The sequence below is a fragment of the Balearica regulorum genome, chromosome 2 (genome assembly GCF_011004875.1).
Source record: "Balearica regulorum gibbericeps isolate bBalReg1 chromosome 2, bBalReg1.pri, whole genome shotgun sequence".
Classification (NCBI taxonomy): domain Eukaryota; kingdom Metazoa; phylum Chordata; class Aves; order Gruiformes; family Gruidae; genus Balearica; species Balearica regulorum.
The window spans coordinates 123,872,265-123,886,442 of NC_046185.1; the positions used below are offsets into that span (position 1 = coordinate 123,872,265).

Consider the following 14,178-nt stretch of genomic DNA (forward strand, 5'->3'; position numbering starts at 1 on the left):
GCTTATGAAAAATAGTAAAAATATATTACTACAGGATATGTAGAGACCATTAAGTGAATGTGTGGGGAGCTAAAAAGAAACTGTGTAACCAAAGGGTCCTGTTGATCCTCAGGTGACGGCATCTTAAAGACGCAGCCAAAGGATGGAACAACTCTTGTGTAACTTTTGGTGGACAAATCGATTTTTCCACGTAGTAAGAGCTTCTCCTCATGATACTGCATGCAATCAAGATCTCACCATAAGAGCATTTTGAATGAGACAGGTTTGTCCTGATTAAATTGAAAATATTTTGACACTCTAGAAAGAAGAGATATGTCAAAGCAGTAATTAATTGTCACTCTTAGGGAGATATCCACTGCTGTAGTTTATTTCATGCTTTACAAATAAAAGAACATTTAAAAACCTGCAGAGTTGAAATTCTCCACTGGGTACTATTCCTTTTCCCAATGATCACTGACAGTGTGTTCAAACAACTGACTGACCAAACCATCTGAGCAGCCTGAACACCTGAGCAGCATGGGTACTCTCTGATACAAATAATGTCTGATTCCGAGATACCTTTCATGATTTCAAAATAATTATTCGTGAAGTAAAATGATATTAATCTCAAAGGAACATGCAAATTACAGTTTCCAAAACATTCATGCAACTGACATGCAGGAATTCCTTTGAAATAAAAGCCAGTTGTCCAGATGAAACACTGTTGGATCATGAACTAGTGATGGTTTTATTTATAGCCCATAATGTGTTACCAACTGAAAAGTATGGTGATAGAGGAGAAAGATTTGTTTGGGAGGTCAGAACAGGGAAACAGAATCAGAGGGTTCTGAAATCGCAACTATGCAAACCCCCTTTTATTTCTGAGTTGCTCTGGTTTGGCCACTTTCTCCACAGCATGGGAGTATCACAAGCGCTACAAAGCTACTGCTTGTAAAGGGCAATTAAGCAAAATACACTATGATAATTGATTTTTTTTTTTAAACTACTGGGAATGTTAGTTTTTTCCTAAATGCTTCAACTAGCAGTGACCTAACAAATATTTAACAAATAAACCCATTCTCATCTGTATGAATACATTCTCCCCTTCAGCTGGAGAACACAGACAGGGGTACGCATAGAATTTGATAATCATGTCAAACATCCCTCTGGTCAAAGAATGACTGTCGAAGAGTTCAGGGCCAAACCTAGCGCTTCTCTTCAAATTGTTGTTAACCTATCTGAAAGGATAGCTAGATTTCAAGGCTCTGTTTTTCTAGCTTATGAAATAATTGGAAATGTAATCACGCAGATAAATAATAAGATGACATAACTTCTCTCTGCTAAATTTGAAAAAAGTTACAATTCTTCGTGTTGGCAAACCATAGGTGAGAAATGAAAAAGAGTGCTGCTCAGAATTTTACCCCTAAATCCCACCTCCTTACACACTAATTTAAGGCTTTCTCCCTATTTGGCATTTCTATTCAGACAATGCCAGGGAAGCCAGCCAGCCTGTAGAGAGAGCCCCACATGAAGTAACAGCTCTATTATCCAAAATACGCTGGAATCTTCAATGATTATTTTAACAAAAGCAAAGTCAGTAAAGGGAAACTTTACTGGTTTCCATTTCATGACAGAGAGAGATTAAAAAAACATCCACTAGCATTTGCCAAATGGAGATGGAAACTATTAGGAAAAACAACTTCCCATTCAAATGGATATTACAAACAAGAGGGCATAAAAACAAAAGGGAAACTAAAAGAAGAACTTGACAATATAGCATTACATGCTTCAGACAAAATATGACTGAGTGAATTTGCTTCTGAATAAGTTTCACCACAGAAAGAGAAAACAGAAGATGGCATTCAAAATAATTTTTAAAAAGGCATAAGAAAACATGCATTCCTTACCCATTCTGTATAGCAGCTGTTGGATCATAAGTCAAAGCCATGCCAGCCTGCACATAGTTAGGGAAGAAAAACAGATTTTTACTATTACTGCAGAAAAAAGAAAAGAAAAAAAAAAAGATGTTAAACATATTCTAAGCCAATATGAATAAAAACTGAATGCAACTTAGATGGAAATCTAAATTCTTCGGGGAAGCTCAGATGGTCCAAAGCAGCACGGACAGATTGGCTACCTCCCCTGCCTGAGAGATCCCTGAGAAACAGATCTGTTCACTATGTTGGTTGTCATGTCTCCATAACATTTAGGGCAAATGGTGGTTTTGTTGCACCACTATCAGTTAATAACTCTACTGAGATCAATGCATTTACATCTAATTGCTCCCTATAACATGATAGGGCCAAATCCTGCTGTTGCCAGTGAGACAGGTAGTTGGTAAATATTCTAAAGCCAACTTCACGAGAGCTTCTCAGGAAGGAGTCTCTTCTTTCCTACAGAGGCCACACCATGCACGACCCCAGCCATCTTTCCCCGGGGCTGTCACTGGTATTTATAGTTAATTCATCACCATGAGATGAGAAACAAAAAGGGGGGTGAAGCAGAAAGACCAACCAAAAAAAAAAAAAAGTGCTTGAGCTTTTAAACAAGGCTTTTAAAATACTTCAGAGGTCTGGACAGCAAAAGAATTTGTTAATGGGCCTTTCAACTGCCGTTCACCACCAAGCAGATGGTGACCTGTGCAAAAGGATTCGGCAGTGTCAAAACAGCATCCAGTTAACAACCGTCACCACCGCCACCATTAGCAGACATGTCCACAGGTACTGTGGAAAAGCAGGGAGAGAGCAGGGCTGGAGACTGAATTTCCCGCTTCAGCTTATGTTCCAAGATGGCAGTTGGGGCCATACGGGAAGGACCAGCTTTTTCCCCACCATCCACTTTAAGACAGGGGACAGATAATCTCTCCTCCCACACACTGCATTTGCTTCTACTTTTTGTCTTCCTTATTATTTTTTTTTCCCTCTCTTCATGAAATACTTTCCAATGTAAGACACTATCAGGAGACGGGAAGACACCTCTCTTTGTGCAGAGCTAGGAGGAGGGAGCAGAGGAACCCTGTTACTCAAGGTGCTCCTTTCCCTTTGAGAGCAGCTGAAAAATGGCCATGGCACCCACCCACCCCAACACACCGTATTTCTCTCTGCTTGTCATATAGACTACATGCTTGCTGCCAGAGACAGGAGACAGAAGCATTCACTTCGAGGACAGGTGCTTTACTAACTGTGCAGCAGTGTCCACGCTCCTGGTGGGAGCTTTAATGCCCCTGGACCCATCTACCAAAGTACTTTTGAATAATGGCATCTGCTCCCTTCCAGATGGCTGCTCAGACAGGTCAGGAAAGCATTCGGGCTTGGTTGGCTCCCGTGCAGGCAGGTGAGCAGCCAGGGTAAACGCTCTGGTGAGGAGTGGGCAGAGAGCAGGCAGCACTCCTGGAAGAGACAGGTTAGCCCAGCAGCTGCACGCTGCTCTGAGAGGAGATGGTCCAAGTTTCCAGAGGCCAAAAATAATTTCTGATCTGAAATGGTAGGCTTCACACTACCTTATGTAGCCAAAACTTCATGTCATTATTAAATTTGAGTATTTTTCTCATTATTCTTTTAAGCAGATGCTAGGGCAACTGCTTTGCTTATTGAAAATGCCATTGTTTTAATAAAATACATACTATCTCCCAAGCAAAGGATAATTCAGGAAACTAACAACAAGAACACAGGGCTGTTTTTTTAAAAAAGCATTCATTTCATAGTTTCTTTGACATAAGTAAGAATGAGGGTGCAGAAAGAATAAATTGCAGTAGCTCTTTCACTGGAGCCCTAACAACGCTCAAGTGTCCACGTGAGACCTGCAAACACACGTTTACATCGCTTTTGGTTACTTGTCTCATGGATGTTTGAGCACACGGTCATGCACAGACCCTCAGCTTGCCCTCCAACCCCATCACGCCCCAGACCTGCGCATGGGTGCATGCAGACAAACCGCACATACTCCATTCTCTAGATATTAGCATCAAGTCCATTATGTATTATTGGTACTAGGAATAAGGGACGCCATTGTGGGTCTGGCGAGTACAAAATGTGAAAGGCTGGACACTCATCTCCTTATCGATGCTCCATATCCATACTGCATGGTGACAGATTACCAGAATCTGTTCAAGTACTTCAGCAGTGACCACTATAAATATCACGATCACATTTGCCAGTAAATGAAAGTTTCACATTAGACCAATACGACAGTGTGTGGCAATACATGCATATGGTACACCACCTACAGTTTGCCCAGTAATATTGCTAATATCCCCCATTGCTGAATAGCTTTAAACAGCTGCTGTTTCAAATAGCTGCTAACAGAGGATTATTTACTTCTTTCTCATCAAGTTGCGTAATTCCTCCCTACAAAACTACGCTGGCTGGAAGCCCAGGAGAGGCAACAGTTAGCCTGGACCAGTGAAAGATTTATGGTCTGAAGCATCCTCATTCATCAGGAATAAAAACTGATGAGCAATAACAACTTACTGGAAAATTGTCTGCACTTTCCTCCATAATACACAAACAGGAATTCCAAAAATACCAAATACAGAATATTAGGGTTGGCCTCAGAGTTCCATGCAATAGAGGTCCAGCTTATTCTGTCAAAAACACAGAACTGAATATAGCTGTCACTGTGCTTAATACGGTATTAACTACACTGAGGCACTGGCTGATGTTGTGCTGAAGAGTATTTTCTTGCAGGTCTTTTCATCCACCATTTTGTTCATGTTTCAGTGGAAGGACGGGGTCTTATTCCTTCTGCTGATAGTGACACTTCCTGATGAAATGCCACCTGAGCGAGTGGCACTGATGATGGAATGCTGCTTCAGGAAAATATTTGTCAGATAAATCTTCTATGAAGGAACGACTGAACCACAGAATTTTTATGTCTCTCAGCCAGATAATGGACACATACTCAGCTAATGAATGAAAATTCTGCACCTCAACATTTCTATATGCAATCCCTTAAAGTAATTAATAAAAGGAGTATCTGCTATCAGTCCCATACATAATAATAAATAAAGATAATTCTCAATAATTATTATATTCAGAATGTCACACGTGACACAGAAATAAAACCAGCTCTTTTAAAATGCTGATTTTGCAAAAAGACTATTTAAACCATATGTGTTTACTTATTGCTTATTTTTACCAAAGTGTCTGAACTTAGGACAAAGGAATGAACATTTTTGCTGGTTTGTTGCTGAAGTTTTCTAATTATTGACATTGGTGAACACAGAGATTCTAATAACAAGAGACTCAGTCTACTCAGTCTGTACATTTCTTTAAATTTAAGCTCTTTCCTTCAATAAAGTGCAGGAAATATCAGAAAGCCTCTGGAAGGCAAGGGTTCCCCCAGGAAGTTTGAAGGGCTTTGTTCAACACTTTACTGTGAAAAATTTTCCATGGGCAAAGACAAGGTGTTCTGTTTCTAGTTTTTCCCCTCTCTTTGTTATGATTTGAACATAAATGAGCACATTTGCCTCATTAAAGAGACTCTTAGACCATCACATTTGCATTGCTTATGTAAATTGGATTTGTAAATCTCTCAAAGAAATGATTAAGTTGTGGAGTGATTATTAAAAAAATGATCACATCTTCAATATCATGTGAAATAAGGGGGGTTAATTATTTCTCTTCCAAATTTCTCTGATCTGTCACAAGAACAACCTCTTTCAGCCCAGTATCTGTCTTCCAGCAAACAGAAGTATCTATACATTTTAGGTTGCATTATATCCTCTTTGCTGCTGGGAAGTAGCTTCCACAAACAGCTTCACCAACATATCATTACCTACTCTCCGTGTATGCATCTTTCCCTCACTGTGTGCAAAAATTCACCGTAATACTGACCGACCTACTACAGAGATGCCCCACACCTCTTCCTCAGAGGTGAATCTTCCTCGTATCTCCTCGAACCTGCCCTGGCCAGCCTGTGCCTAGTGCTGGAGCACCCCAGGATTTAATACTGTGCAGGAGGCCACAGTCCCACTGGAAAAAACTGGAGTTAGACCAGAAGATAAGCCTCTCTTCCCCATCTTCTCTGACTCATCCCATCATCCTTTCACGCTGGAGGACTGCCGTCCCCAGGGAATGGGTGTGCTCTTGGCTACCACAGTGGAATCAATTGAAATTTCAACACTGAAATTCCTGCCCTTGTTTTGTTACCACCGCTAATATCTGCCAGGCATCACAGCACAAGGATCTCTTGTGCCCTGACAGCAGATACTCTGACTGAAACACTTTGAAGAAAGAAGAGAGAGAAGGGGGAAGGAACCAACCACCCAAATGAGATTCGTTTAAAATACTGATTTAACAAAATAAGCTCAGTCAGCAGTAAAGTTAACTTGGCAGAGTTCCTTCCTTTGATTATTTAAACAGTTCTGTCAGAAATATTCCACATTATTAGAAAGATTTCTGAATTTAATTCTGAATAAAAAACCACCTTTACTTTTTAGAGAAGGAGAAATCTAAAATGAAAATGTGACACCTCTTAAATACATAGAAACATATGAAAGAAGCAGAGCATTTCCCAGTGATGTGTGCTCCTTAAGCAGCTGCAAGTTCTGAGAAGAAAGTAGTTGTGGAGAGAAAAATATATAATATTGAGGTCAAACCTGGGAAGTGATTCATGAACCTCAGAAGGTCAGAGGTTGTGCTGACAAACACAAAGACAAGTTCAGATACCCAAATGAATGACAAGAAACCCTTTTTGTGCTACAGAACTGGACTGGAAGTCTGATCTACACAGCTTCTGTTCTCAGGGTTGAGTTGCTTTGTTTCCACTTCAATTTATCTGATGAGTTAAATGATAAGTGCTGAAGTCTACAAAAGTTAAAAAAAAAATAACATCCTCCTCATAGGGACATATATAATGCAATATAATCATTCTGTTTCCACAGCCAACTCGTATGTTTAACCTTGCCATCTTCAGGTCTACAAACCATCTGCTTTCAGGGATCTGGCACACCCGTTTTGCCATCACTCTGATCCAGTGTTAAATCAGCTGTGGATTACAGTCACATCTGCATGCTAGATGTGTGTGTTACAGTGAGTTGGGAAGACTTCCAGGGATGGCTCGCAGCACTACTGAAAGTGACAGCCCACCAAGTATCTGTCAGGGATACAGCAGAGTGCAGAAAAAGATATGTCCTTTTCGCCTGTCTCCAACATCTGTTTATTCTGTGTAAGAAAACACTGTCGTAGCAGCAGAATTTGGTGGAACACACAACTGCAAGAAAATCTCTGGGGCAAATGGCATGACATTTTTCACCGCAGAAGGAAATCCAAAGCCAAAATGAAAACTAAGAAAACTAATCTGAGAGAGCAGGTACAGTCCTGATTCTACTTTAACCAAACCATGGCCCTTATTATGGGTAACCCAGTCCCTTTTAAAATCCTGTTTTCAGGGACAGTGATTTCTTATAGGTCATTATTTTAAAATATTTCTATGTGCTTTATAAGCTCAAAATCCAACCACTTAAACTGGTCTTTGGTATTTGTGCCACTTAGATACCTTTTCAAAACGTTGCCCACAATGACAGCATCTTGTGTCATCAAGAATTTTTAACTCATTGCTCTGCATCTTTTCACTTATTTGCCAGTTACCTTTTGCCCTTCTACTTTCTCCCTCTGTGTAGGCTTCTCTTCAGGTTCAATTCCTCTCTTTGCTAAACTAAGCTTTTGCTGAAAATAAGCATGCAAAATACTGACCAATGTCTAACTTACACACACTAAAATATATAGTAAATGTCTTTGTGCATGGTTGGCATATGAAGGTACTACTGCATATCTGGACAGGCCTGGAAAGTGTCTCCCAGTGACAATAAAAAAAATATTTGACTAGGTATAAAATATATCAGCTCTAGACACTGAGGATTATGGAGCACAACTAAGCAGTACTTATCTCCTTGGAAGCATAAAAAGAAATCTATGTCTGAGTTATAAACGGGCCTGGCACAGACCTACTAATCATTTCTAAATGCCTGCTGCTGGTAAAGACGGGACAACTGGCACCAGGATCAACTGCTTCAGCCCTTCACTGGTACTGATTTTACAAAAAAATTGGGAAGTCTCTCAAATTACCTATTGTATGTTTTTCTCTCTAAATTACTGTTTGCATTAGACAAAATTGTAATGAGTAGCAGATAAAAAGAGAAACTGTTAACAAAAACAACATTCCCAAACTACTAGGTCATCTTATTTTTTAAAGAAAGAATTACAACCACGTTTAATTCTTTAGACGTTTCACCAACTGATCTTAAAAGAAAACAAAGGAGAAAGGGGGGAAGGAGGAAGAGAGGCAAGGGGAGCAAATGGAGGTTAAAGTCTTGGCTACGAGAAAAAAAGAAGTAACCCAGATTACAGAAGCAAGAAAGCAATCAATAGAAGAATTATTGGTGGCAATTATTAAATATCACTATAGATATCAGACCAAATTCAATGACAAGGGGGTCGCATTCAGTGGTGCATGTCACTGTTGTCATATATGCACCAATACTGTAATGGTGATATTCTTTTGCAAGAAAGACAACACAAGTATTTAAATGGTCTAAATTTTACAGAACCTTGCAAATGAAGTATCAAAGGTTTCAAAATATTGTGATTGTAAAAAATACTTCATCACTTTGGGCTGACCAGATATAGAAAGGCTACCATTTCTAGAACTGTTCTTTCTAGAGGAATGTAAACAATAATAAACTTTAGTCAGATGTAAAGCATTTAATTTGTTTTCAGTTCATGTGAGATTTCTCCCTTTCCACCAGATAAATTTCAAATAAACCCTCTCTTAAATACACATATCAAATGATTTTATTTCTGAATAACCAAAGTTTCAGTAAATCTGCAATAAAAGATTATGTTGTAAAATTTAAGTTGCAGTTTTTAAACCAATCTGATCTCAATTTGTAACTACTCCAGATGCATTTTCAGCTAATGAACTTTTTTTTGGAGAAATGTCACACACTTCTAGACTTCTCAATTGCAATTTAGAGGTAAATTAAATATTTTACAGACAGAATTTGAATCTGATTACCCTCTATCACCATCTCAACATGATCTTGTAAGGCAAAGTTTCAAAACAGAGTGATGAATTAAACCGGTGTGACTCAGAAAAAACTATCCTGAAATAAAAATAAACTTGTAACTTACTTATTAGTCAGAATTTCACTGCAAATATTTCCAACATTTGCAGGTTTCACTGCACATTTATTGCACCTGTATGTTAGGTGCATACTATGACAGCCTTTTACAAAGCCATCAGTAATCTAAGCTCCTCGGCTCCTTAGTCCAGAACTGGTCAGCCATCACAAATCCTCAGTCAAATGCCTCAGTAAATCTGCTGAGTATTTCCTGAGGCTTCAAACAAGAATGGAAGGGTAGGAGTAGAAAGTGCTATTCCAGGTCAGGCATTCTTCCCTGGTTACAAGTGGTCAAGTAACCAAGTACCAACCCCCCCCACTCCGAAAAACCCTAAAGAAATTCAGTGTATTCCTAAAGACTTGACTTTAAAAGGTAAGCCAATCTAACAGCTGACTTAAGTATTTCTATACGGTCATGAAGTGATCTACAGAAATGTATGATAGGAGTAAGATTTTCTACTACATTCTGCAGCATGGCCTGAAAACTTTACCAAAAAAAGTAATTCTCTCTTATAAAATTCCACAAAAGCTCTCCCTAAAAGAGCGCAAAACCTCTGAGAACAGGACGGCCAGAGAGGTAAAATCTGCTCCTGCCTGCTAAATCTCCTGCCATTTTCCCCCCCTAGAGCAGAGCATTGGGCACAGCTGCCTGCATCTGCTTTGCATGCTCAAATCTGAGGCCAGCGAGAGAACTGTTAGTGCCATTTCTTTGGGGTCTGCCCTTCCAAGCAATGATCCTCACACATGCTCAGAGTTCATGCTGGTTAAACCTCGGAAGTTTTAGAAACGCTCTTCACGTAAGTATTCAAGAATTCAAAGGCTTATCTGAACAACAGCCAACTACATCTTGGTCTTGATACCACAGGATTTGGCGAGGGTGGAAATACTGAGGGAGTAATCTCTTGGATGCTATTTCAATGCTTTTCTTTGGGGAAGAAACCAAGAAAAAGCAGAGGTGCAGGGAATATTTCCAGATCCCATTTGTAATCAGAACTATGATACTTGTCACATATCAATTATTTCTCACTACACACTGCGTGTTCTTTTTAGCAGAAATTAAAGTTGACAGGAATAATTGTAGGAAGGTTACCGGAGTGCTGCTACACAGAGAACAATTGAATGGTACATCGTGCTTAGAGTAAGATCGTTAAAGGACAAAGAGTTAGAAAAACCCTATTGCATATAAAATATACGAGTAATTACACGGAAGGATTTTACACTGGAAATAAGAATATCAACGACAGTAGGGAAGTAACACAATAAACGAGTGACCCTAAAAGAGAATACGCATTCTTGCCTTTGATGCTATGCTTTGAATAGTAAATATCCAATGTTCAGCAAGGTAGTAATCAGAGAAAATGTAAGAAAATCTAAGAAAACAGAGCACATGCCTAGCCTGAAATATTTCTGAGTTTGCATCTTTACAATCTTTCCACATTTGTAGATTATACCATGACAACAGCTCTGTAGTTGACTGTGAACAACAATAAGGAATGATGTCTCCCAGCACTGAAAACTAGTTTTTAAATGTTGACATAAACACACCAACCACACCCTGCCTTTATGTCACAGGGATATCACTGTGCTTAGTATGAGCCACTCCACTAGCAGCAAATGAACTACATACGATGTAATAAGCTTATGCCCTGAGGCCATAGGCATAATGGAGGCTTGTTGGCTTTAACTTTATATTCTCTTGTTTATTGATTTGAACTGAAGGAAGTACAGAACAGTGGAGATAATAGCTATGATGGCATTTACTATTTAAACAGGGATTTATAGGTCTTTAAAATATGGATTCTTGACCTTATTGAGGGTTTATTATTGTCTCCTATATACAGACCTTTGTTTTTCAAGTTTTGTATACGATGACCTGAGTACTTCTTGGGCCCTTGTTCCTAAGTAGATCCTTAACATGACAAACCATAATGGCTCCTAAGAAGATGTCTCCATGTTTTGAGACATACGACATAAGAGACTGCAATGAACCTTTGGAGACTTCTGCAATCTCTTGTAGCAAATGTGGCTGCCACACTGGTACTTTCAGTACCAGGGCAAAGCTAAAAATTTTTGCTGTTGGAACAGTGTACAACAACCACCTTGCTGGAGGGAGAAATTTCTATGCTTTCAAGAGGCTTTCTGTTTGTTTTAGGAGCTCACCAATTGTGCCAGACTATATATGTCATAAGCTAATGGTCCAAAAAGTATCAGCTAGCAAAATCAAATAGTTACAAAAAAGCAGAAACCTTCTAGAAATATGTAACTTAGAAATACTGAATAGTTTTCTTGTTTATTTGCTTTGTAAAATTGAAGTTAACATCGCAACCCCTCCCCCCCCAAAAAACAAGGGAAAAAAACCCCAATTTGTGTTCTAGTGGATCACAATTGAGCAACATACTTTTTTTCCCTTGAAGTCTCAATCATAAACAAAAAAACCAGGTGTTTAGGATGGAAATACTTGCAAGTCCTTCAGCCTTCATAGCTATAATCATAAAGTACTATGACCAGATCTACCTCATTTATTCAAGTGGTTTTGTCCTATAATAACGTTCAAGAGGAGTAAACAAACTCTTCAAGAGTCAAATAAATTCCTTTCTTATTTCACCCACATTTGGAGTCACTTCATGTACAAGTACACAGAAAGGAAACTCCAGTAACAGACTATTTGCACCAAAAGCAGAAAGCAACCGTTAGAATTCTTTTTTTTTCTCCCTCCATTTTGTACACATGATGGAGCTGAGGCTACTATGAACTGTTTTGTCTTGGACAGAATGCAGAGCCCAGCTCAGACAAGCTTTTGGGAAACTCTTACATGGATGTGCAAGTACATGGATGTGCAAGTACATGTTTCCCTTTTCTCAGCCCACCTATTGCCTGATGATATTTTATCACCAGGAACTATATAGAAGAAATAACATTGCTGAGTTGCTTAAGTGTAAATTGATTTGGGGTTTATAAAATACGCCAGTAAGAGAATATTGGGCTCAGGTCCAGCTGCAGACAGAGCACTCATGGTGGGACAAGGCTGTGCACAGTTCCACACCAAGCTCTGAAATTCTCTTTTCCTGTAACTTTACACTCCGCACATTATCATAAGCCTCCCTCTCCCCCTTGCTTATATACCTTTTTCTGTGTGAAACTATTGTTTTTGTGTGCTATCTGACTTCTTCAAGGCCCTGAAAGGTAGACCTCCAGGTCTGCAGCTGACTTCTGCCAAACCCCGGGAAAATAATTGCCGAGCAACACTTACCTCTCCTTCTCTGGGCCACGGCCTTCCATTCTGTGTGTATTTGCTTTGATTCTGGCGCTTCTTTTGCCCTCCATCAGCAAATTTGCACAGCAAAGGCTCAGTGGGGGCTGTGAAGACAAGAAACCCAGTCTATATTAGCATCCCCCCCAAAGAAAGTGATTATACCAGCAACAGTAGTGCTTTGTAATACTGATCTTTTGAAGTAAAATCTTGCCTTCTGCAGATATTTTTGCCTCTTTTAGCCTTGACTCCACTGGCAGCTGTTCTTACTAACTAAGCTTCAAAAAATACATACTGGCAGCCCTTAAAAGAATTTAGCAAATATTGTTGAAAAAATAATCAGCCTACGCAGAATGTTAAGTTGCTGTAGTGGAATAGTAGAGTCAGGCATTAGTTCCAGCTAAGTTAGACACGTATTCATGACCAGCATTAGTGCAAGGATAAACACTGCTTTACTAAAGCAGCTTTCTGGTTTTATTGTAAAAACTTAGCAAGAATCTGTTTAAGGAATAAGCATTCTCACTATTTTTGTGTTTCTCGGCACCCAATCCTTTAAAAATCTGAATAAACAGAATAAAATAGAGACTTTTGCCAAGCACAGTCCAATTAGCTTTCTTTTCCTCTTAACTCCTCTTTTAAGCAAGTTGGCAGCTGAGAAAACCCCTTTCCTCTCCAACTGGGATCTGGTGTGTGCAAACACAATAGTCAGGGGGGCCAGAGCCCCCGGGAAGAACGGACATTCACAGAGCTGCACACCCCAAAAGGCAGCTCACAATAGGGCCCCCTAGTGAAGAAATTACCACACATCAAATGGGTACAACAGGAAGGGAATTCAGTGTCTTGGGATCCTTTCCCATCTACCCAGTTTTTAACAGCCTCCTAAAATATTTTTCAGCCAAAACTGTAATTAGCTTGCTGGTGGGAGCTTGCCTTTGCTTCCTTTGTCTTAAAAGAGGGGCCAAATTCTACCCACTTCATTAGGTCTATGTCATGCCTGTCCTTTAGTGCCTACGTCAACAGATAAGTAAACCAGTATCGGCTTGGCTGAAAGACATCTAAAAATGATGTGCCACATCTGAATCTTTTCAGGAATTTTTGGGTTCCCAGGCATGACAAGTAGAGGCTGTTAATTAATTAACTGGGGTTTTTGATGGAAAAAGGCAAAACTCCTGTTTTTTTTTTTCCTCCCCATTTCCTGTTTCTGGGAGGCTAGAAATGTTGAAAGAATAAAAGTGCAGGGACATAATGAAAATGTTGCGGTAGAGGGGCTAGTCAAGTTGCTGACTTGTTTGTAATAAAAATTATGATTTGGTTAAAGGACGAGATAAGTTCTTATAATATTAAACCAAGCTCACCTCCCCCAGCCTCTTAAAGCCAGCTCAAAATGGGTCAGAAAGTGTAGATTGAAACTGCGACCACTTCAAAACTGCAACCAAGGAGCAACACACGTAGAGAATCTCACATCAAAACCACAATTTCTCATTGGGACAGCATCACTTTGGCTACTTCTGAAGCTTTAACAGCTTTGTTTTTTCATTACCATTTTAGCAGGCTAGTAATTTCCAAGGTCACTAGAAACTGAACTGCAGGGAACAATCCATTATTGGCAGAAAGCTCGACTGTGTGACCCCAGAGGTCCTTACCCACCTCTGACTTCGATTATTGTATCAGATTTTGGTAGAAGCAATGCTCAGCCAACCATTTTAAATTTAAAATAATGAAGGTTTAAAAGCATCCAGGTGGCTGTGGAGATTCTTTCTGCAGATGGAGAGATTTTACAGGGCTGATTGCCCTGCACTTTCACCAGTTTTACTCCACAGCACGATGC

At 39.6% G+C, this 14,178-nt stretch overlaps 1 protein-coding gene across 6 annotated transcripts in view; it reads right to left on the reverse strand.

Moving 5' to 3' along the window:
• The window catches only part of RBMS3 (RNA binding motif single stranded interacting protein 3), a 715,580-nt gene that overhangs the window by 73,920 nt on the left and 627,482 nt on the right, over positions 1–14,178 (reverse strand). For all 6 annotated transcript variants that reach the window (XM_075745772.1, XM_075745774.1, XM_075745775.1 and 3 more), the window contains 2 exons: positions 12,351–12,457; positions 1,887–1,933 (listed from right to left, as the gene is read on the reverse strand). In XM_075745772.1, the coding sequence (XP_075601887.1) occupies positions 1,887–1,933; positions 12,351–12,457 (154 nt within the window). The remainder of the gene's footprint in view (positions 1–1,886; positions 1,934–12,350; positions 12,458–14,178) is intronic.